The 25,226-nt window shown below is 37.2% G+C and overlaps 2 protein-coding genes across 12 annotated transcripts in view; one reads left to right on the top strand and one right to left on the bottom strand.

Moving 5' to 3' along the window:
* The window catches only part of LOC128217086 (dystroglycan 1-like), a 45,531-nt gene that overhangs the window by 15,117 nt on the left and 5,188 nt on the right, over nucleotides 1-25,226 (bottom strand). For 2 of the 11 annotated variants that reach the window (XM_052923956.1, XM_052923961.1), the window contains exons 2-3: nucleotides 19,751-19,827; nucleotides 7,278-7,367 (exon numbers count right to left, since the gene is read on the bottom strand). The gene's annotated coding sequence lies outside the window, so the exon portion shown is untranslated. Of the gene's footprint in view, nucleotides 1-7,277; nucleotides 7,368-9,876; nucleotides 9,902-15,143; nucleotides 15,397-18,540; nucleotides 18,661-19,750; nucleotides 19,828-22,183; nucleotides 22,204-22,715; nucleotides 22,766-25,226 lie in introns of those variants that run through there. The other 9 variants (XM_052923960.1, XM_052923963.1, XM_052923966.1 and 6 more) reach the window with 9 other exon arrangements.
* Nucleotides 10,430-13,792, top strand: LOC128217430 (uncharacterized). The gene is made up of 4 exons (XM_052924577.1): nucleotides 10,430-10,450; nucleotides 11,714-11,851; nucleotides 12,197-12,311; nucleotides 13,173-13,792. The coding sequence occupies exons 1-4, from the start codon at nucleotides 10,430-10,432 to the stop codon at nucleotides 13,790-13,792; spliced, it is 894 nt and encodes a 297-aa protein (XP_052780537.1).

Below are 25,226 nucleotides of genomic sequence, written 5' to 3'. Positions count from 1 at the left end.
ATCTGTTATAATGTTGGCCAGAACACTTTTAATTTTCCTAATTACAAGTAGTTTTCATTGCAAACTCATGTTTCAAACATGACAATCCCTCCCCCCACCCCTCCCCCTCGTTCACATTTTTCAGTCTGAGGCCTTGGTGCAAAAAAAATAAAGAACTAAGGAATGCTATGTTATATCATACTAGTTAATTGACTGAATTAGCAAGCATAGGTGTTTCCCTGTGGCTCTAATCATGGGTAAATCTCTGATAATAGAACTGTAGAAGTATTTCAGTGAACCTTGGTAGACTTTTGCACCTGTTGAATCAAGTTGACTCAATTTTCTATAATGTCCTTTGTTACCTGTTTGAACATTTGGAAATGATATTAATGACTATCCTCAGATACTTTAATGTTCCTGTCAATGGAGTTTGTATGATGGACAGTGTGGAATGGAAAATTGAAAAATCATGGCCATAAAAGAGCTTCAGTTACAATAATTGCTGATTCTATCTGGAGCCCTGATGTCTGTTAATTTCACATGTATTCTACATGGAAAAAGATTCACCCCTCCTCTTCTGTAATTATTAACATTGTATGAAAAATTACTCGGTCACTGATAAAATCATAAGAATAATTTTGATAAATAGTGAAGCATAAAATATTGCCTTATCATGAAAAGGGTGATTTATAGTGAAATATTATGAGTATCAGAAAAATCTGTAACCCATGCAGACAAATGCCTGCCACAGCTTGACTCTATTAGAATTAAATATGGATGCGAGATTACATCATTTTAGCTGCATAAAATCTCAGGAATTCCAGAAGACAAGTGATATTGTTTTGCTCTTGTTGAAACACGTGTAAAGTGCACTGTTGTGCTTAACTCAGACGGAATGTGTTCAGAATGAGTTCCCTCATTCCTCATTCCCACAGAAAAATGCATACACCATAAATGTCCTATCATAGATGCCCATGCCCAAATAGATGCACAGGGTATGGTTTCCAACCCTGCCATTCGTAATTTAAAAGACTCATGTCTGGAGGGTTTAATAGGACATTTTTATTATGAAACTTGTAAAAGACTTAATGCAACTAAAAAATGTGAAAAATATTTTGCTACTGCTGCCACAAGTTAGGTCTCAACTCTACAAGTTGGTGAAACAGCATCATCAGTAAGCGAACTCTACAAGTTGGTGAAACAGCATCATCAGTAGGCAAACTCTACAAGTTGGTGAAACAGCATCATCAGTAGGCGAACTCTACAAGTTGGTGAAACAGCATCATCAGTAGGCGAACTCTACAAGTTGGTGAAACAGCATCATCAGTAGGCGAACTCCACAAGTTGGTGAAACAGCATCATCAGTAGGCGAACTCTACAAGTTGGTGAAACAGCATCATCAGTAAGCGAACTCTACAAGTTGGTGAAACAGCATCATCAGTAGGCAAACTCTACAAGTTGGTGAAACAGCATCATCAGTAAGCGAACTCTACAAGTTGGTGAAACAGCATCATCAGTAAACAAACTCTACAAGTTGGTGAAACAGCATCATCAGTAAGCAAACTCTACAAGTTGGTGAAACAGCATCATCAGTAAGCAAACTCTACAAGTTGGTGAAACAGCATCATCAGTAGGCGAACTCTACAAGTTGGTGAAACAGCATCATCAGTAGGCAAACTCTACAAGTTGGTGAAACAGCATCATCAGTAGGCAAACTCTACAAGTTGGTGAAACAGCATCATCAGTAGGCAAACTCTACAAGTTGGTGAAACAGCATCATCAGTAAGCAAACTCTACAAGTTGGTGAAACAGCATCATCAGTAAGCAAACTCTACAAGTTGGTGAAACAGCATCATCAGTAAGCGAACTCTACAAGTTGGTGAAACAGCATCATCAGTAAACAAACTCTACAAGTTGGTGAAACAGCATCATCAGTAAGCAAACTCTACAAGTTGGTGAAACAGCATCATCAGTAAACAAACTCTAAGTTGTTCAAACAACATCAACGAACTAACAAGCTGTTAAAACATGGTTAAGGAAAAAAACATGTCCCAGACAAAATTTACTAAAAGTTATTACCTAAACACAAACATAAATTGCAATGTTCCTCACAGAATTGCTGAATTGGGAAGAAACATGAACCTTGTGAAAAGGAACAGTCAGGAATACAATAACATTTATTTAATGGTGTAGGTTATTTTCATTTTATAAATACGATACCCCTAAATGATTCTTTACAGACTGACAGATCTTTGCAACAGTCCATCAAAGTGCATCTAATGCCAGTATGTGCAGATGGTAAACCACTTACCAACAATCCCAGCATCAGACCTGCACATCAACCCCCACTAATCAGCTGCCAGTACAGGGAAACACCTAGACCTGCACATCAACCACCACTAATCACCAACATGTCATACAAAAAATAAAGGAAAAACAATATTTGTTTGACCATCTTGACGCGAAATCACCATAAGCAATTTTTTCCCATGACATGCAGCCACACACTGGGAAAATTAATTCTCACTAAAAGCAAGTCATATCACAATCCATTTTTTTTATAAAACATACTTCTGCAAAAGTGTGTCTACTATTAATTTCAACAACAGCATCCAATTAAAAACAACTTATGACCTGGAAATACAACAAAGTTAACTGAGCAAAGAATTCTGCTTTAGCTGTGAAATACCCCTCTTGTGTTCAAAGAAGATGACATTTGAAACCGGTTTAGCCTCAGATTCTCAGAAATCCTCAAATGAGCCAATCAATACATTAATCAAGCAGACTGCCCACTCAGAAAGCCCTAAGATCAATACCTGTCAGATAAGATGACTGCAAACCAAACAATGCCTTCCACAAATTGACAAACCCATCCTGAACAGAAATTTAGAATTTATCACCCAACCTGAAACACCACAATGATTCCATTTCCTGCATAAGCTGCCTAACATAATTGCCTATGAAGACTGGGCCAATTACTGGCCTCTTTGAATGGTCTCTTCTGAAAGGTCAGGACACTGTCCATACTGGAAGAGGATTATTTGATCCATAGACATCTGGTTGTTAACAACGTCTTTCCATTTTCTGTCAGCATCATACAGGCTTTTAAATCTCAACAAAAAATGAAATCTGAGTATGATTTATATATGTATGATAATTTCTTGAAATAATATAAATAGGTACATTACATTAAATATGAGAATTAAATACATTAACAATAACACTGCAGAGACTTCCAAAACATTGATGTCAATTCTTAAAACATTATTCAGAAAATTAGAGTTTAAACAATTCCGAAAATTGATAAAATGTCTAGAAGAAAGTGCAGTCTACTATATTTTTACTTGTACCATTAAAAGGACCACTGAGAGTCGGGGCCATCCCTATGGACCCTTTTACAAGGAAACTGCAACAGAAATAATTTATTATATTAATCATATTATGTGATGAAAACATTTCATAGTTCCATGTCTGCAGACAACTTGTACTCAAATATCACATCTGCAGATACCTAAGATTCTCAGACTCCAGACATACATTATTTATTTGTTGTTTGTTTCCCTTAATTCATAGATTACAAGTTTCATTGAACAACAATACCACCCTTACAACATTTTCCAACAATATTCATTAGACACCTATAGCTGATGCCAAATGATTATAAAAATGGTATGAAATAAGATCCACTTGAAATACAAGTATCAATCCACAGTTTGCCAGGATGAAAATAACAACAATTTTTTACAAACCACACAAGATTAATGGCTAACACAGTCATTCTGTACCAAAGGATGGGCAGAGTTTAGAATGCTGTCAAAACCTCTATTCTTCTTTCAAATCATGTCATTCAATGCTGACAAAATGGCATCTGGGGCAGAATGCATGATCAAGGAAGAACATTACTTCAATGGGATCTTTACTTGATTGGTATGTTTGTACCTCACTGTCTTTAGGTAGACAGAGATTTCATGAAATATTGAATGATTTTCGGAGAAACATAAAGCATTAAAGACGGCAAATATGACAAAACTTGTTATTTTGATTTATTTCCTTTCCTATCTAGGCCTGTAATTCACCATTTCGAATATATGATTTACCATGAAAAGGCAAAATTAGTTGTCTAAAATGAGCATGCTTGTCTCAAAGTGTCTATACTTCATAGTTTTACAGACAATAATAAAGATCATAACATGAACCCTGTTATAGAATGAATAACGAACCAAATAACAACAGCGGCAAGTGATTTCAGATATGCTTGGTGCATTATGAATAATTGTTAACTAATTCATGAAAAGAATTTTAACCCAACATAATAATGCTTAAAACGAAATTTTGCAAAACTACTGACCTAATCAATCACCTACATAATAATACATAAATCTACTTACATTCTTTTGCTTAAGCCAGATAAAGTCCTTTTACACCAAAAAATTATTTATTCTAAATACTTCATTAATAAATAAATAAATAATCAACAAATCCCATAAGCAGATTATTACAGAACTAAACAACAATGATAGGACCTATATCGGATTGTCATACAATCGCATGAACGACAGCATTTCATTATTTTCAATCAGATTATAATTATTGTGTCATTTTCAACAATACGTAATGAAAGCTTCTTGCCAAAGGGTAAATTGGGTGGAAAAGTTAAGTCAATATTGTTGAATAAAATTTAGCAATCCCTTTATTAAATATTAAATGTTTGACAAAATGACTTAATAATGTCAATTTATATAATTTTCAGAATCATTAAAGTCAGACAGAAAGACAACATCTTAAACTTGACTATACACTTAGTTACATTATATAATGCTTCTTTACTGTATATCATCGTTGGACTATCTCTTCATAACACATTTCCAACTCAGTTATTTCATTTCTGTTCGTATTGTTTTTTCATTGTCCTGATATCAAAGTCCTGTTTTACCATACAACCATAATTATCATACACACTTTTCAACTATGAACACTACAAATGGGTGTGTTGTGTCCATATATCAGCCAGTGTCCACTGAGGGCCAAATTCAGTCAGTGGTCAACTGGTCTAGGCCTTACTGACCATTATAACTGACCATAGTTGTCAGTCTCAGGTCACTCTTGTAATTTATACATACCACAACACAGATGTTCAAACCCTGTAGTAATCAATTTGCAATGAATTAGCTGTTTAATGACAGGCCTTACAAGTAAAACAATGTCTTTTCTTTCAAAGTCATTAGACATAAATCATACCATACAGGCATATGTAATTGAAAACATTGTAACACAAGGAGACCGGCAACAGTGGACCCCACAAACTGTTGAGAAATCTGAAATATTCAGTTTCATTTAATGTTATTATTTCAAACAAACTTCATTTAAACACTCTCTATTTCTATTAGGTAAAATCTAGACTGACAAAAGCTATTACATTCCAGAATTAATGTGGCAATTTTGTATCAAAGCTACATAAACAATGAATGTTGTTGACCTTTTTTAGGATACAAGTGGCACTGAACACTGGAAACAAATTAGTATTATTCTCCACCACCCTTGTGTCCTCTTTGATAGCAGTGACCCTGTGACCTCGAGGCAGAATACTCCCCCAGCCCCTAGAAGCCCATGAAGCTGACAATCATCCCTTTTAAACCCCCTTGAGGGTGACTCAGGGTGTTCCAAAACATTGGGGCCTTTGAGAGGTGGGATACTTTAGTTCTGAACATGGCAAATCAGCTTATGATATTAGTAACCCAACCAGAGAACAATGAATTTCTTGCAAACAGCAGAGGCAGATCAATTACAGGGCGAGATATGGTAATGTTCATATCAGATTAGAAATCTAAATCAACATTAATCAGCAGAACTTGACATTAAATCTTTAAGACATATTAGACAAATTGCCTACAGTTTTTTCTACCTCTTATTAAATACAGCCCTGTAAGTTTTCCAAAAACAGCAGAACAATGACAATTACAATCTGAATTAAGAATGAAACAATTTTTACACCATATAAATGAGGAATTATTTCTCAGGGTGTAAAACGTCACTAAAAAAAGAGCTATAAAATTACAAAGTATACTACATGTACATTCTGTGGGAGTTCAGGGCACAACCCTGTTTTATTAGTCACACAGATACCAATTAGATAAACATCTATTAACCTATTGGGACTTTTTTGACAAATGTGACCATATCATACATTCTTTATGGGTCAGGAAGTTTTATGTGTCATACACCATAACTCAAATTAATTTGGGAAATAATGATCATCAATGCCCCTACTTGTTTACTGAAATCTCACCAGATTTCCCACTGTAAGTGTCCAGATGTGGGGTTTGAATGTAGATGAGTGTATTTTCCTGACAACTATAACCTGTAAATCACAGTCAGTGACACCCTAGCTAAGTTTCATGTTCAAGCAGCCACCAAAGCCTGTAATTATAAGGACATAGATATGCTTGACAACCTCTTAAACCACCAGTGTAAGCTCACAGAGAAATGAGAACACCCTTATTTTCCTTAACATGAAATAGGAACACCCTCATTTTCTATGTTCACAGATCACATTATGTAATATCCTTGTTGTGTCTCGGTGTATCACTCTTTAACATCTCCCCTCCTGACCCCTGGCCTTTGTTCTCTCACCCTTACATGGCCCTTAGGGGCCTGTGTTTGCTTGTAAGCTGTTGAAACATCCTTCCGTCAAAGGGGCCAGAGCCTTGTTTACAGCTTTCATTACCTTTCATGGCCATCCATGGGTAAACCAAAGATAAAACTATAATTACCTTGAAAATCACAGGCTTCAGTGAGCAATAAATAAGAACATTACAGGCATCTTTAGGATCTTGAGTGGATCTTCAAAATTGATCATGTCAATTCAAATATTTGAGGGGCATCTTTTGCCATTTTCAATTTCAAGCAAAGCCAGACTATGATTTCACACACCAGTGTGCAATGTAGTAAATTGTATGAATACAGGAACTTGGTTGAATACAAGCTATGCACAAACCTATCATGTTCCTGTACGTGTCACAGAAGGCTGACAAATGTGTCATTCTCCCTGCAATTATGACAATACCACAATACAAGTCTTCCAACATTTCCTGTACTTGTCACTACTATACATATGTTTGTGCACCGTTCATGACATGCTCTTTGCATGCATGATGCAATACTTTTAACCAGTTTTTTCTTAATTTATTTATGATGAAACATTCGTATAGAGGACAGCTCCTGCAATGATTGTTATCCTTGGTCTGAATTAAAAGCCCAGCTAATTGTTTCCCAATGAAAGTGCACTGTAACACACTAACCTTACTCTTGCTTCCAACTTTAATTGTTCAGTTTCCTTGGCTCCAAGATGCAAGTTCTCCTCTTCTGCTCATCAAAATTGCCTTCACTGCCTGGAAAACACAAATCACTCTTGATTTCATTGAGATGCTGAAAACACGATGTGTAATGGGACAAAATTAAAACAGATTACCTAACTGAAATAAAGTGAAGTCTTAAAGATCGGGAAAATTAAGTTATTCCTTCTCAATAATTAAGGTGGATGTTCCTGTGAAACGCAGGAATAAGATTATGAGGAAAAAACTCTGAAGAGATATTGCATGGAATATGTTAGAAGCAATCTTGAACTATATATGGATGGGGCTGCCAGCATAATACCAAATAGCAAAGATTCCACATTAAAATGTCAAACAAAGTCAACAAGTGGCACGAACTATGGAAACTGTAACACAAAAAATGCACATAAACTTTGATGACAGATGAGGGGAAACTGAAAATATTATTTGTATATTTGCCAACAATCAGGAGCCTCAATTTCCCCAGTGGCTGAAGATCATACAACTTGAAAATCTCATACATACAAAATGTAATTATCTTCCTAACATCCCAGCATATGAGAGCTCTTTTGTACCCTAAAGTAGTTAATATTTATAGATACTTATGTCTGTCAATTTCCATCTTACACAGCTTTGTCATAAAAGATCTCAACCATAGGTAATACGCCTCGTCCATCAAGAAGAAAAACATCAAGTTCACCACCGAACCATCCATAAAGAACAAACCAGTAAAGAAATGATGAGCTCTTAGGAAGAACTGTTTTGCATCACAATTGTAAAACGCCAGGGTACAATGTGAATATTGTTGTTTATCACAATGAATTAAATGATATAAATTACATTTGAGACATAAAAACATTGCCCGAATTGCTGCTTCTGTTTAGGTTCAAGCAAAAAATGAGATATAAATCTCCATTAGAATGGTTGCTATGGAAGACAAGCTAGCAGGTGGTTGTCAATGGCATTAGACAGTTGACATGGTTGCCACCCACTGAGATGTTGCCTAGCAACAATTGTATCCTCAGAATATAACTTAAATGTGTTCTTTGAAAAAAGCAATATCATAATTACCATCAACTAATCATTTAATCATGAGGACCATGTGAAAATCTGAGAGAAAAAAATAGCTTTAAAGCACACATTGTCTCCAATATTGTTGTGCTCTAGGTAGACACCATTTGTGCTGTCGATGGGTGGGTGAGTAATGAGGAGTGTCATCTGGGCACACATTACAGCCCAAATCAACACTGTACAGTCCCTCTCCCCTGTCATTCCTGTCACATGCGACTCCTTACATCATTCTGTATCCCTAATTGTAGCTGTATATAAGAAGATACACAACCTTACAACTGCACCTCAAAAAGCAAATACAACATGTAAAGCACACTATATCCTTCCATTAAAGACCAATCTAAGATATTATACAGAATACCAACACAATTCTCCCCTCCCTCCCCCCCCCCCGGCAAGTCAAGGTGCATTACTCAACCATGATTTTAGGTAGATTATGAGACTTGATGCTGCAATTTTGCAGCACAATTACTAAGTTTTATCGCATTGTAAAGGTTTAAGTGTTCACACATCTCTGCCTACTATGCCAAAACTATGATAAATGGTCTTTTTTATCTTCAATAAAAAACAGTCGAACGCGTAAAAAATATATATGTACCTACAGGTAGCAATCATCAGCTTGCAATGTTTTTGCCATGCCATCTGTTTCCCTCTATAACACGTTTCTCAATGAAAGACAAGTGACAAGTAAGTAGTGACAAGAGATTTAGTGATCCCTATTGTGTGCACCATGTTAAATAATATCTTATAAAGCAGCTTCAATTTCATTACAAAGTGGAATGAAACCATCTGCAAACTGCACTGGAATCATAGCACAACTGCCATATGGCTTTCCTCAGTGTCGCATTGCTATCAATTATATGATTGTATGTCTGCACTCTCTTCTACAATTTCAAACTACAATGTCTGGTATGCCAGTTATTTTAGGAGAAGTGATTGCTGTAAGACTTACATCTTGCACAGTTTTTGCTGGAGCATGATAGCGGTTAGCCGATGGAAATGAGACAAAATGTTAGTGACTGTATATTCATGTATGATTACTCAAGCTTGTTCCCAAAACAAACTGTTAAGCAGTACATTTACTTGTAGCTATGCAATATGTATGTTCTTTTACACCTTGTTGGCCATAAACATGCTGGCATTGGCGGGGGGGGGGGGGGGGGGGGGGGGAACTAGATGCCTGAAACAGGAAACTTATTTTTTCATCCTCCCATGGGATGGTTGGAAAAATAACCGGATGCTCAGCTCCATCACATTACTCTGAGTGGGACTGCAACAAAATACCACAGAAAAATAACAACAGTGGGATCACTTTCACAGCAATCTTTATCGTGAAAAAGAGCTTTAGTGTAAATGAGTTTTGTCACATAATCTGCACATCTGACCCTCAACTGGCTGTCATATGTGAGCAAAATGCACCAAGTGCTGTCAAAATGAGAACATTTAAACTATTCCTGACAACAAGTGGGTTATTCTTTAAAAATACATTACTCACCACCAAGCTTTAAACGCTCCTGTCATTTTTACCACACAAATCTATAAAGAAACTGAGTCAAGAAACATATAGATTGTGATATTCCAGTGACACCATCTAGTAGCTCCAAGGTACTAAAGTGATTTATGCTTGGAATGAAGATATCATATTCTCCTTGTTTAGCATAAAGAGGTGAATATCCACATTTGTCTTGGTTGCTCTGTCCAATAATACAACCCTAACAAGACAAGACCGATGTTATGATGACAATGTCTGCACTAAATCACTTGAAACTATGTTAGTGCATTAATACCCTTCGAAAACATTATAAACTCTGCAGGTGTAAATCATGAATTCCTCAGAGAATAAGCACATTCCTTTTTTGGCAACATATAATCCCTACCATCATACCTCCACAAATTTCAAACCACAGGTTAAGGTGTAGACTGACATAATAGTCGTATTATACATTAAAATCAGACACCGAAAAATGTCTCCAATAAAGAACGTATTAGGAATATATCGGTGTAATGGATCAGAACAAAAATTGTTCACTATCAAAAACAGTGTGAAAATGACTTTAAAACAGATTGAAGTAAGTTGAACCAGGTTTGGCCAAGCAAATTGTTGGCCAATATTATATGCACAAATGCCATGCATATCCAACAATGTTATTAAAAGACTACAGCACTTAGTTTTGTATTTGGTTTTCTGTTATTAATATATTGCAAAAGTATTTTCAACCAGCAACTGGAATAAAAACAAGCAAAGGGGAGCCAAATATCACTTGATTTGCTACCAACATTCTTTTTGGGCCTAATTTAAAGCACAACAATCTTTTTGTCCAATTAACGAGGCATTAGGACAGATAATGGGTAGAAATATCTACACACTCTCAGGAAATCAAAAGCAAAAAGCACACCTTCAATGTGGTATCTTAATTTTCCAGACAAATTTGAACATTATAGCAGGAGAACAACAACATCATATCTATTCCGCAGTGTTACTTAGCAACAGATGAATAAAACTTCGTTTGTAATCAAGGACAGGATGCATTTGTATGGCTCAAGTGTTATGAAGTTACAAACAACAACATAAAACACAGTTATGCATCAAATTCTTAACCTATATTGCCAATTCTTGCCGTAACATCTATGTTATACAGCAATAATGTTCTATGGCTGCAAGCAGTTGCGGCATCACAGAGATCTTGCGTCGTTAAGATGTGCAGTACATAAGATATGAAAAACAGTGAAATTGCTATTAATATGAGGAACCTTGTATACCTTAATTTCAAAGTATTCCAACATCTTATACTTATCAATATAGAATATATTATAAAAAAGACTCAACAAGGTGATTAACTTCCAGAAACATATTATCAACCTTCACAGAACAGCAACAGTAAAGGAGACTGGCTAAATTTGACCAGTGTAACAGCCTGTACATGCAGTAGCCTGACTCAATGTTCACCCTGCCATATCTGGCCAATCTACGTCTAGTGATTAATTTATGGCCACCTTATGACCAACAAAAATTAGCCATACAATTAGGGGCTATTCTCAGCACCCTGTGAGCAGCTGCTGTTATACAGCATCAGGTAGTGAACAAAATATGAGGAGGGAGTAGGCCAGTTGTTTTCAAGTGTCATGGATAAAAATGCTCCTTTCACAGGCTGCACTTAAATAATTAGCAAACCCTATTCCAAAACCATGTCATTTAATAAAAAAAAAATGGTATCTTGCTTTGACATAAGGTCATTACCACTCATGTGAATCACACAAATGATCTTAAATTCACACATATGTTGGAAATGGTTTGACATGCAATCAAGCATTACCCCATTACCATCTTTCAGGTTTGCCCAATACCCTCATTCAGATTTGCCCAATACCCTAATTCAGATTTGTCCAATGTCCTCATTCAGATTTTCCCTAAACCATCATTCAGGTTTGCCCAATTCCCTCATTCATGTGTGCCCAATGCCCTCATTCAGGTTTGCTCAATTCCCTCATTCAGGTTTGCCCAATTCCCTCATTCAGGTTTGCCCAAATCACTCATTCAGGTTTGCCCAATCCCCTCATTCATGTTTGCCCAATTCCCTCATTCATGTGTGCCCAATGCCCTCATTCATGTTTGCTCAATTCCCTCATTCAGGTTTGCCCAATTCCCTCATTCAGGTTTGCCCAAATCACTCATTCAGGTTTGCCCAATCCCCTCATTCAGGTTTGCCCAATTCCCTCATTGAGGTTTGCCCAATATCCTCATTCAGGTTTGCCCAATCACCTCATTTAGGTTTGCCCAATCCCCTCATTCATGTTTGCCCAATTCCCTCATTCAGGTTTGCCCAATGCCCTCATTCATGTTTGCCCGATCACCTCATTCAGGTTTGCCCAATCACCTCATTCAGGTTTGCCCAAAACCCTCATTCAGGTTTGCCAAATTCCCTCATTCAGGTTTGTCATTGTTTTAACCACTGGCTCTGACAAACTGGCTAAGCTCCAAGCACCATTGATTTCCAAAAGCACTTACCCTGCTATAACCATCAACTGGGAATACCACAAAACCTTCTCATGTTAATTGTGACTTGTAACAATGGGAAACTGTAACAACTTAAGACAGTAGTCTAATGTTTCTAGGCGGTAAGAACTTTACTTCCATAATTTACAAGACACAATTCAGAAATCAGGGCTTTTCAGTCCTGACAGATACAGGAGGCAAACATTACAGCTTACTCCAAAAGCCACCCCTAAAAAGTTCTATGTTCTGATTTTACTGCAATAACTGTCTAAATAACACTTGTTTTTCCCCATCAACAACCTTACATAAAACTTTTCTTTTATACTAAACATACAATTTGAAAGACATGGAGGATTGGAAAAGCGGTACTCCTCCATTTGTTTTAGTTTTCTGTTATAGGCAATAGGCAGATTACCTACAGCTTCCAACCCCAGCTCCCAGTGCTTGCACCTACTACAGCTCCCACCCCTTGCACATACAGCTCCCACCCCCAGCTCCCAACCCTTGCACCTATAGCTCCCATCCCTTGCATCCATAGCTCCATACCTGAGCTCCAACCGCTTGCACCTACAGCTCCAATTAACCCTCTGCATCCATAGCTCCCATCCCCAGTTCCCAGTGCTTGGACCCACAGCTACCACCCCTTGCACCTACAGCTCCCACCCCCAGCTCTTGCACCTACAGCTCCCACCCCCATCTCCGCCCCTTGCATCTACAACTCCCACCCCTTGCAGCTACAACTTCCGCCCCTTGCACCTAGAGCTCCTGTCCCTTGCATCTATAGCTCCCAACCGCAGCTCCCACCCCTTGCACCTACAGCTCCCACCCCTTGCAGCTACAGCTCCCACCCCTTGCAGCTACAGCTCCTGCCCCTTGCACCTATAGCTCTACCCCCAGCTCCCGCCCCTTAAACCTACAGCTCCAACCCCAGCTCCCGCCCCTTGCACCTTCAGCTCCCACCCCAGCTCCTGCCCCTTGCACTACAGCTTCCACCCCAGCTCCCGCCCCTTGCACCTTCAGCTCCCACCCCAGCTCCCGCCACTTGCACCTTCAGCTCCCACCCCAGCTCCCGCCACTTGCACCTTCAGCTCCCACCCCAGCTCCCACCCCTTGCACCTTCAGCTCCCACCCCAGCTCCCGCGCCTTGCACCTTCAGCTCCTACCCCTTGCACCTACAGCTCCCATCCCCTTACACCTTCAGCTCCCACCCCAGCTCCGGCCCCTTTCACCTACAGATCCTATCCCCCACTCCAGCCCCTTTCACCTACAGTCCTACCCCCCACTTCCACCCCTTGCACCTACAGCTACCACCCCCAGCTCCCACACCATGCATTGTATGCCCAAATATCTTGTTAAGCAAGAACACCTGAAAACAAGCATGAAATTAACCTGGCTTTCAGGAAAAAGGACACTGTAAAGTATGGTAATTCAGTATAGCAATAATGTCTTCTGTGTTAAGAATACATGAATAATGTAAATGTATTCGGTAGACACTTGACCAGTACTTGAAACCAGATATCTGGGTTGGGTATGTTATAAATGATAACTAAACACATTTACTCTCAAATGACACTATTCGCCATTGAAATGTATGTATATGCGACCAAGTGACACTTGCCTACTATTGTTACTTTAACCATCAGAATTGTTTTGTGGCTGAAATAAAGCCAAACAACTAATATACTTGTTAATGGTTAAAGGAATGAAAAGATCCCAGTTAATATTGGTCTGATACTATGTAAAGCCCTCTAACATTAGTACCTGCAGCGGATATTAAGATATTTGAAGATTTTTCCACTGATCACAGGAGCAACAGGGGAAATGAAAATTTTATGCACATTAGACACATTCTACATTCTCTGCTCTAAAGGTCTTGAATAGAATACAAGTAAAGATCATGATTATAATACAAACAATTGAGACATTTTCTTTCTTGAATTAGGAAAACAATGGCAGCATTTTGCCTGTGTATCACTGTGAGGCTGACTACTGATATAAAACACAAACTGGGTGGGGTAAGATTACTGAGACAGAGGCAATTGTTAGAGCCCGACACGATCATCCAGAGCCACAGGGAACATTTATCTCTTGGCGGCATGCATCCATGAGAGCTTCTCCCTCCAGGAAAAAAGAACAATCTTCCCATACATGTACCTGCGCCACTGGCATACATGTGTTCTCAGGTAGGCCGCAGTCATTTTAATGCTCTCTCAATTTCTAAACTGCAGGTGCACTGTGAAACATTAGAGAAATCGTTTATTTTTGTAGCAGATAAGACTTGCAGAAACAAGATCGTAAACAACCCAGAAGGGTGTGACAGTCTCCCTAAATCTTCAGACAATCAACTTTGTGGGATTCATCCTGCCTAGCTATCCAAAAATGCTCATCATTTTTTTTTTGTCTGGAACCACTGTGCCAATATTTTAACAGGATATCAAGATCATGTCATTTTCTGTAATAAAATCTAAAATTAACTTTCAATAAAATTAACAGAAACCTAGATAATACATAATTTCTGTTACTTTAACAACCATTGATATTATTTTGAATTCCTAAACTCTGAAAACTTGAAGTTTTCCTTCACTGTGCTTTGCATCTAATTCAATACCTTAACGTTTATAACTGATTTCTTAAAGGTATAACGTGCAATATCCCAATTTGATTTAACTTAAAATTCATTATACCTAAAAATACATTTTCCCCTATTCTCTGACAAATATTTCAGGTTTTGTCTACCTACTGAATAATAAAAAAAAAGCAAAACAAACCTGCTCACCACATCTAAACTGTTTCCCTCTGAAGACACAATCCCTATAAAAGAATAGAGTGAATCATAACCAGATCAACTGTTTCCAAAATGTTCCTCCACCTCCTCCGCACAATGGGCACCGGTTTGAAGTACAAGCAACAGCTGGCTACACTTCCACCCAGATTGGTTACAATGGTTATGTTACTCCAAGATCCTCTCAGTTTCCCTGCCTCTACACTGCTGGTTGAATATCAAGCCTCTTTGCAAAGCTGCTACAACCAATTTCACTACTCCTGACAGGTCCACAGTTTACAATGAAACTGAGACCTATACTACACCTCTCACATAATGTAACCCGCTCTGACAGTTATGTGATACTCACATTCCAAGGCTTTGTTTGTAAAAAAAACCTAATTAAAAGTAGATTTATTTGCTACCTACCTTTGTACATTATGCACTGGTGACTGGATGGCCTACAAACACAGATGGCTTTGTGTTTCAATGAAATGCACATGAATTTCACACAGCATTAATGCTCATGAGAGAGAAATAGTATTGTTGTTTACAAAAAAAATGTACCTTGGGCTCCATGGTTTCGAACTAGCATTCATACCACAAAAATACAGATGGCCATATACATAAACTATTTTGCCTCATTGAGAATGACAAAACAAGAAATGGCAAATAACTGTTATTCACCTCATTTGTAAGAGTTCAAACCTTATTAATATACAACTACCATTTACTGCATAAGAGAAAATGATACTATATTACCCAGGGGACAACCAGAAATGCCATTCCTGGATGATGGACTGGCCAAAACTGTGACCTTAGAAATGCTCCCTCTGTGGACATGGGTCTGTGCACCTTGCAGCAACCACTATCATTTGTAAGTTTCATAACGATGCGCCTGTGCACCTTGCGGCATTTTACCACTATCATTTGTAAGTTTCATAACGATGCTTTTCTCAGCAATGATTGCGAACTTCAAATAGTTACAAAAGTCCTGAGGAATTCCACACAATTGAGTCTGCTAAAGTAATAATAGTACAGGCAACAGGCATAAAATATCAATTTATTACTTGAGCAGACTAATGGAATTGCTGAAAAGTGTGCCTTCAACGTAATGAGCCCTACTCACAAAAACATCTAAATCACCACATCACATAATTCATTATTTCATTTAATATCTCCTTCATCAGAAAAGAAAACACACGATTTGCATGGAAAAAAAAATTACTCTTCCACCCAAATGCTAGAACCATCAGTCAGCCATTTCAACATTCATTTTTTTTCCATCCTTTGTATCAAACAATTATTAACAATACAATGCAATGTTGCACTTTCCGTAAATTGAGGAATGAAGATGAATTCACATGGCAAACAACACCACTCTAGAGAGTCAATATTGAAACACCAACAATACTGAGTAACCCTATTGTTCGCACTGGTCACAATTATTTGCATTTCAAAACGGCAATTATTCAAGGCTTTATTTTCAATCAGACAATGTCAATATCCCAGTGTCATCGTGATAAAGCAAGGTCCACCTCTCGCGTTTCTGCATATTTACTTACGTTTACCCGCTAAGTCCATGTTCATGGAATTGGTTTAAGGTTTCACAACAATGTGATAAAAATAAATTAAATGCACAAAAGATAATGAATGATGTTTATTGTGGCAATTTGAAATTTGATGTGCTAAATAGCAAATGTCAACCCAGCTATTTGCCCCTGTTATTAGGGTCAATTCCCAAGGCCTATTTGTCAGCTGGATGAATAGCTGCTGATAGGTTTGTTTTACTAAATTCTTGGTGAAAAATGATCCCCATACCAGAGCTAGTTAAGCAGAGATGAATGTAGTCCATTATGCCTAAGTGGAAGAAGTCAATGAGCCTCAGAGTTGTCACTCAACAATCCAAAGATGGGGTTACCTATGACACCTCGGTAAGGACAATCTTAAACATTGTAGCCCCAACAAAACATTCTATGATTGATCCTTTAGCCGCCTTCACATGACTGGTTGATCCTCAATGCCATCAGCCTTCACATGACTGGTTGATCCTCAATGCCATCGGCCTTGCCATCAGCCTTTACATGACTGGTTGATCCTCAATGCCATCAGCCTTGCCATCAGCCTTCACATGACTGGTTGATCCTCAATGCCATCAGCCTTCACATGACTTGTTGATCTGCAATGCCATCAGCCTTGCCATCAGCCCTCACATGACTGGTTTATCCTCAATGCCATCAGCCTTGCCAGCAGCCTTCACATGACTGGTTGATCCTCAATGCCATCAGCCTTGCCATCAGCCTTTACATGACTGGTTCATCCTCAATGCCATCAGCCTTTACATGACTGGTTGATCCTCAATGCCATCAGCCCTCACATGACTGGTTGATCCTCAATGCCATCAGCCTTCACATGACTGGTTGATCTCAATGCCATCAGCCTTGCCATCAGCCTTTACATGACTGGTTGATCCTCACTGCCATCAGCCTTGCCATCAGCCTTCACATGACTGGTTGATCCTCAATGCCATCAGCCTTCACATGACTGGTTGATCCTCATTGCCATCAGCCTTCACATGACTGGTTGATCCTCAATTTTCCACTAGACCACTCTCATCCTAACTGATTGTGGTTGTTCAAGGCCAGCAATGATCAGAGATCCATATGCAATAATGCTTAAAATTTTAAAATTCAAGTTTTGAATTGTTCCCAGAAATGCCAATATGATACACATTTAATATTTGCTCTCTAAATTGTTTAATCAAATCATAACAAGGTGTGAATAGACTACCAAATATTGATTTTTCAAATTTCACAGTTTCACAAATTCCTAATTTAAACCTATATTTCAATATTTATATTTCAAATATACACTTTAAACGCAAATTAAGTTAAGTGTAATTACCTTCATTATTTCTTTAATTCAAGAATCGACATCTTAAAATGAAATAGCTTACACCTTTCATCAACAGAAAGTTAAATTAGGTCGCTATCAAGTTTCAAATTTACTTTACATACCTATGTGAAGTTATTAATGAATCTCAACATATTCATGAGTAGGCACAAACTGGTTTCTATACATGAGATTGTTGAAATATTAGGTCACTACAAAGCAGAGATAACATGAAGTACTAATATCTGGGTGTTTGATGTGGAAAGCGCTAAAAGTGAGCAGTGCACTTGACCAGGGCTGTAATGCTGACTCTGAGATAACCAGAAGTTACGTCACCTGTTTTCCACATAAAATATCACCAAATTACAGCTGGGAATAATAAAAATTGCACCATAAAATAAGTTTTATACCACCATATAAATGAAACATGGAAATTATCGGATATTAATAGATACTTTATTAAAAACTTATATCTTGTTTTAATTTCAAGTAGACATTATGTACAAGCATACCTTTAAGATGTCTATGTTGTTATGAAGTGGTATTTAAACACTCAAGTTCTAATCCTTTTGCTTTAGTTAAATATAATCAACAACTGACATTTCCGTCTTAAAGTCAAAATCCCTTTACCACAAGTATTCAACCATGACTACATCTGAGCGAATTGCCAATGCAATTGCCAATGCAGAAGAAATGGGCCACAAACACAGTTTTAAAATTAAATTAAGCCAACTATAGAAGACAAACTGAATTAGAAACTTAAGGATGATGCAGTGAGTTAACAAAATGTAGACGGTAATTTGACATTCTCAACCCTATATGGGAGAGTAAGTGAGAAGAGAGGGTGAAACTTGCACCATAACTGTCAACCAACAGACCATCATCCAGACCAGGCATGTCACTTTCCCCTTTCTCAGGTTTCAACAATCATGGTAACAAAATCAGCTACTTGATTTTTTGCACAAACTTTCAAGTATTTTCATTTTACCCCCAAAAAAGGTTTAGATTAATTTTACAGAGACATGTAGATCAACTTGTGTCAATGGATCATTATTGTATAAAAATATTCATTGACAAGAAATTGTCATTAAAGTTAACAGAGGAATTTCAGTGATAAGATTATAAAAAAAATATCATTTTAAGAGTGTTATTAAATGGAAGTATCTCCCATTACATAATACTTTATGAGCCATAACATTTGCAATATCAACACTATTTAAGCATTTAAATCTTCACTTACTGCGCTTAAGCATGCCTCTGAATCATTCATTAAATCATTCAAAGCCCAATTTGGTGTTGCCTCGATATTAAAGCAACTGAATGATTCATCAGCTATTAACGAACCACACAAGAAATTAAATCCTTCTGCAAAAGGCGGACTATTCATAGGGAGGTTCAAACAGGCTTCTTAAAGAGTCTGCTATCTCAGCATGTTATGAAATTGAATAGATATAAAGAATGTTATGTTAAAGGTGTAAACGGCTATTTGGCCTGTATCAATATTGATATAACTTGATAACCTTTGTGTGACAACCACAGCGCTGCTGAATATCTCCCCTAATGACAATATTACAACATGTCCATGTTATGAAACTAGAATAACTATATTCATGCACAATTGCTTCCATTTTTACAGAACATTAACTTTTATTTCATGGCCATTTACGGTAAGTGAGGATACCACAGTCATCAAACGACCATTACCTATACAATGTATCTTACCTTCTTTTGAAACAATCCCATGAAACTCAGAACATGTCTTGTACAGCACCGAATATATAATAATTCTGTCTGTCAGTCTGAAACGAGACAAAATGGTGGACATTTAAAGGATAATCTATCAATGGGGTATATTGATTAACTGTAGCCATTTGAGTGAACCAATGTATCAAGTCACTTTTCAACCTATCAGTAGATGCAATAGATTATCACAAGTGTTCAAGTAGTTATCCAAGCAGTGAATGACCATGTATGAGGCCAAGGACCGTCATTACCAAAATGAATAATGGTCTTTACCCTGTGGGATTACAATGTTTGCTTAAATTACGGAAAAAACACCCATTTCTCTTTTATAAGTTGAATGTCTTTTTACACCATCTCAACGAGTTTGTCATCTTGAAACATTTTCAGCAAGACATTTGAACATTGAACATGTAACCGTCTCCGTGGCCTAGTGGATAAGCGTCCGCCTACGGAGCGGGAGGTCGTGGGTTCGATCCCTGGCCGCGTCATACCAAAAGACGTTAAAAGTTGGTACAAGTAGCTCCCTTGCCTGGCGCTTGGCATTTAAAGGGTAGTGCTTGGAAAAGTGGTGTACTCAGTACTGGTTTAACCCAGGAAAGTTGTACCCCGTGTATCGGTGCTTTACACCGAGCACGTAAAAGAACCAAGGGGTCTCTTCGAAAAAGAGCTAGGGTCTCGCACCTGGACTTCCTTGAATCCCACCACTGTCTCTTCAGCGTGCTGTCCCTTCAGCAAAAACAAAGGACCCCGTTGGAAATAAGTGCTTGCACTTTCACGGGTTATCCTTGATCGCAAGGTCTAAAGAAATACATACATACATGTTCCTAATATGTTTCATCCGGTATTGAACAAAACTTTGCCTGTTAAATACAATATACAACAGTTGCCTCAATTCCAGAACATTATTGAAAACCTCTCCAAACAAAGGCAGATGGCCAGTTAAGGGTCTTTGTCTCCGAGCCTGCGACCCCCTGATATTTCCAAGTGATGTAACACTGTCATTAAACAAAAACAAGCAGATGGATCAACAATAATCAATAACAATTTAAGCTTCACAAAAATAAGACTTTTCTTGTTAATTTAACATTAAAGAAATTGAGTTTTAACTAATTATAAAAGATCAAGGTCATTTAATTTTATTTTATCGTGACTGCCAGAAGATATTTAATTTGAAAAACACGCATAAAAAAATGGAAAAATATACATGTTCAATTGCTTATGCTTAAAATTGTTTTGTGACCAACCAAACCCGATAAACAAACTTTGTCATGTCCGACTGCGCGAGGTAAGAGCTTTTGTTGGGTCAAAATATACCCAGAAATACTAGAGTGTTTCTAATCTGTCTGAAATACAGGTTCTAAAAGAATACACCATCTCTTTCATACTTTGGGGTCCAAGTGTTGTATAAAATTATGTTATTTATTTCAAAAATAAATTTTGGAATGTTATTTTCACATCCGGGAACACAGTATGTACAAAGTACAGAATGTGTTTTAACACTGGGATTGGGGCCAAATTTCAGTTCCAAACTGGTTCCCACATCCACACATCATAATAATGACAAGACAAGCCTAGGAAAGACCAGCCACACATTCTTGGAATTTGCAATGATATTTTTCCCTGCTTCCAGAACACTAAGACAGAAACCAAACCATGAAGGTATTCAACACCACAAAAAGTATCTCAAAACAGTCCCATTCTGGCCAGTGGCCTGGCTGACAACTGGGTATGACATTTACACCCAAAGGCCACTGGAAGCCCCACAAACCCATCATTTACTGCCCATAAAATAGCTTCTAGCATTACATTGAGCCTCATATAGCTGCCACTGGGCCCCCACATTAATTCGGGCTTAATAGATTGTTACTCATTGCAGGTAGATATAATTCACCATTACTTTACAATTCTAATGGGAAAGAACTTGACTCAGGGTCATTCACCCAGATTTAAGGGTATTGTAAAGGAATACATAAATATCTAATTAATTATATGGCAATTTCAATTACTGTCACACAAAAACTTTGGAAAGGTGATTCTTTATGAGACAAAGGTAGTTGTTTATCTAAATTCATATCAGAAAATGTAAAATGCAAGAGAAAACTTGATTTTGAACTTCAATCTCCCTCAATGGTATCAGTCACTAACCTTTGTCGGACAGAAAAAGTAATTATGATTTTATCTTTGCAGGCAATCTAATTTAAAAGATGGTCACTTATAGTTAAAGGACAATGTCCAGCATCAGAGTATAACATATGTTACGTGTGTAAACATTCCTCCAGGGGTTTTCAACAAGGGGAACAATTGTCACGTTTTCTAAAAATATTGAATGTCCATGTCACACTTCATTATTAACAATGGTTACAACTAAACCCATAACACATCAACTTTTCATGATTCAAAAACTTAAAGCACCTATCTTGGGGCCATAAGGGCTGTCAACACATCACTATATCAGCATCTCCGATCTCAACAGCTTTCCACACACAAATGTTTCCCTTTTACTTTTTGATCACAAATCTAATATATAACTGAATAGATATGATATTACTAAGCAAATGTCGAGTCCTAAAATTTATCAACACAAAACCTTTTGTTAAAAGCACATAAATTCACATTCCATCCTGATAAAATAGAAAAAACACAAAGTTATAATATCCTATATATTTAAACTATACAAATGAGATACCAAACAGTGAATTTAACACTCTTTGATAAAATAATAAATAAAAAATCTTATTCACTGATTCAAAAGTTCAGCAATAGAAATTAAATCCTCAGAACATGTTATGATGATTGCTTATAAAATATTCAAACTATGTTATCGCATACATAATCAGAGAAAATATTTGTTATCATTATCAAGACAGCCGCCAGCCCAGCAGCACCAGTCCCCGTCCAGGGTAACCACAAAACCATCATTACAAACATCATCTTCATCTCTCACCTTGTTAGCACCTGCTGTGGGGGCAACAATATAATCCCCCACCTTCCTTGCCTAAATCACAATTACTCCCAACACTTCAACAATAATCTGACACAGAAAATGCTCCTTAATATCACTAATTATCTAGACAATCGTGCCCTAATTCGGCAGTAATCCTCTTTTACTGTCACCAATACCTTGCACACCTAATGACCACTCCACTGCAGAAATGACTGGTGTTTCAATGTATTAAAATTTTCAAACACAAGACTGTCATATGTTCAAACGCGGTTGTCTAACTTTTGGTGGATAATGACACAATGTTACGCAGAGTTACCTAACACATGTCAAACCATTTGCCTAGGTGAAAACTATCTGAAGTAAAGTGAAGCTTTGGTGGCTGAAAAAGTTGGCCCTGACATTGTGGGTTGTGGTCTCCAATGTTCTCTGAGTTGTACAAAAGTCACAGAGTGCAAAGGGATTTAATGTCCTTCAATATAAACTCATGATTTAAGTATATGTACTTAAGATAAGTAGAAAATTATTAGACTCAAGTGAACCATATAGTGTATTGTTGTTGTTATCTACGGTTTATCAAAGCATGGGCAGTGATATGATGTCGACACTATGGTCCTTTCACTGACCACTTATATCTTCTGTCATATCTGTTTTATCATGAAAGGGTTGTAAGAAAACAACTGGACATTTCACAATGGCCATTTTCACCTCCACAATACAATGTCTGGCATCCCCTAATGTAAACATCACTGAAAACTAATGTGTTTTGTCTGCTTTAGATAATGCAGTAATTATTCTACAAGATTACTAAATCTGCAAGAAAAATCACTCCCCTCTACTTCCATCATCACGCAGTTGAGTACACCGACTATAAATCAGATGATAGGAAATAACTAGAAAAAGAAGAAAAATATTTTCATAATTCATTTAAACTGTATGAGATTCAGCTTCATGCACAGGCACAGGCGAATGGGTCCCCCCAATAATGTTCACAATAATGATGACTTACACTGTTACTGGACAATATCCTGCAAGGTTCATTAAGATATAATCAATCAGAACATGAAATGGACTTGCTATTAGGACTTGTCTGTCCATTTCTAGGGCTGAAAGGCGAACTTGTAAGGATTTATAATATAATATAATGAGTGCCTGACGGGTAATATCTCCAATCAGATAGAATGGGTTCAATTTTCGGACAAACTAATCGCATTGTTAGTTTTTATTTTACTTTCGTGAAATATTAAAGGTCCACTGTAGATGTTGTATGAAAAGTAAGCAGGGTATGATAAATTTGGCGGATAAAATTACTGTTTCATGTTTCATAAATGCTGGCAATAATATTTCTCAATTTCATATCGGCAAGTGGTTAGTTTAGGGTAATCTAGGATAATGATGCTTACTGTTTAGCAAAGATATGTCATAAATTGTGGTTTAAAATGACAGTGCAAGTAATGTATGGAAATGACTCAAAGGCAATATTTTTGAATCTGTATCTATTGCGGCAACATATTCATGTCTGTATATATTCACACATGTTCACATCATTTTGGTGTAAGACAATAGGCTGTTTTCAAACCGTGACTTGTATTTCCATATTTGTATTAATGCAACAACATTACATATAATCATATGCTTTAATACAAAAATTAAATCATTTTATAAAAGCGCATATATGCGTACATTTATTGAATGACTATAAAACAATTTACATCAATCATACACTGTCCAGCCGTTGTGCAGCTTAATGCCTGTTTTATGAGCAGGCAATGATATTTTCTCCCTTCAAACATGCAGACATAACAGGGCTACTGTCAACTAAATTAATGACGGAGACTAGCCCTGACAATTGGCACGTGAAAACCATATATTGCCTTAATTGATAGACACTGGACTCACGCCAGACAAACTCGGCCATTATTTATCAACTCTCACAACACGGTGACAGGGAAACTGACTCATTCATACATTACGTACAAATATGGCAAGCACCGTACGCAAGCTTTAACTTAAGCTGTATTTGGCAAACACATATCCAAATTCCTATCATTAGAAGCCAAGTGACTGACTCAGTTATTCAAATTCTGAAGTATTATTTATCATTAATCGCAAACAATCCCACATTAAGGTAAACATGTTATTACATAGACAGTACTAAATGTTTTTACTAATTGTAGAAGCGTTTTAGCCATTCCAATATTTTTTTTTTATAGATCTAGATAAACTGATTATAAGAAATCTAAGAAACAGTAGAATTTGCAATGAATTACTTTCCTTGATCTACTGCTGTGCACAGAGATAAGGTTATTCCAGACTAAAATAATAACTGTTTTTGAACTATCCCCTGTATTTTAAGAAATTGGAAAGCTTCGATCAATCAAATGTAAGCTTTGAAACAAGAAGAAACTATCCCTAACTATCTATAAGCATTTCAAGTATTTCTTAGACAAGTGACCTATAGCTCAAAACAAAGAGTTTGTATTACAGAAGCATCCTAAGAATATTCTAACATAT

This window comes from Mya arenaria, chromosome 14 (assembly GCF_026914265.1).
Source record: "Mya arenaria isolate MELC-2E11 chromosome 14, ASM2691426v1".
NCBI classification, from domain to species: domain Eukaryota; kingdom Metazoa; phylum Mollusca; class Bivalvia; order Myida; family Myidae; genus Mya; species Mya arenaria.
Note: the sequence above shows the minus strand (reverse complement) of the source record. Positions and strands in the feature narration are given on the sequence as shown.

Coding starts and splice junctions, on each gene's coding strand:
- LOC128217430 (XM_052924577.1), top strand. CDS start 10,430: ATGACTTTAAAACAGATTGAA. Junction 11,852..12,196: donor TGCCCAATGCCCTCATTCAG/GTTTGCTCAATT, acceptor TCCCTCATTCAG/GTTTGCCCAATGCCCTCATT. Junction 12,312..13,172: donor TGCCAAATTCCCTCATTCAG/GTTTGTCATTGT, acceptor TCCCAACCGCAG/CTCCCACCCCTTGCACCTAC.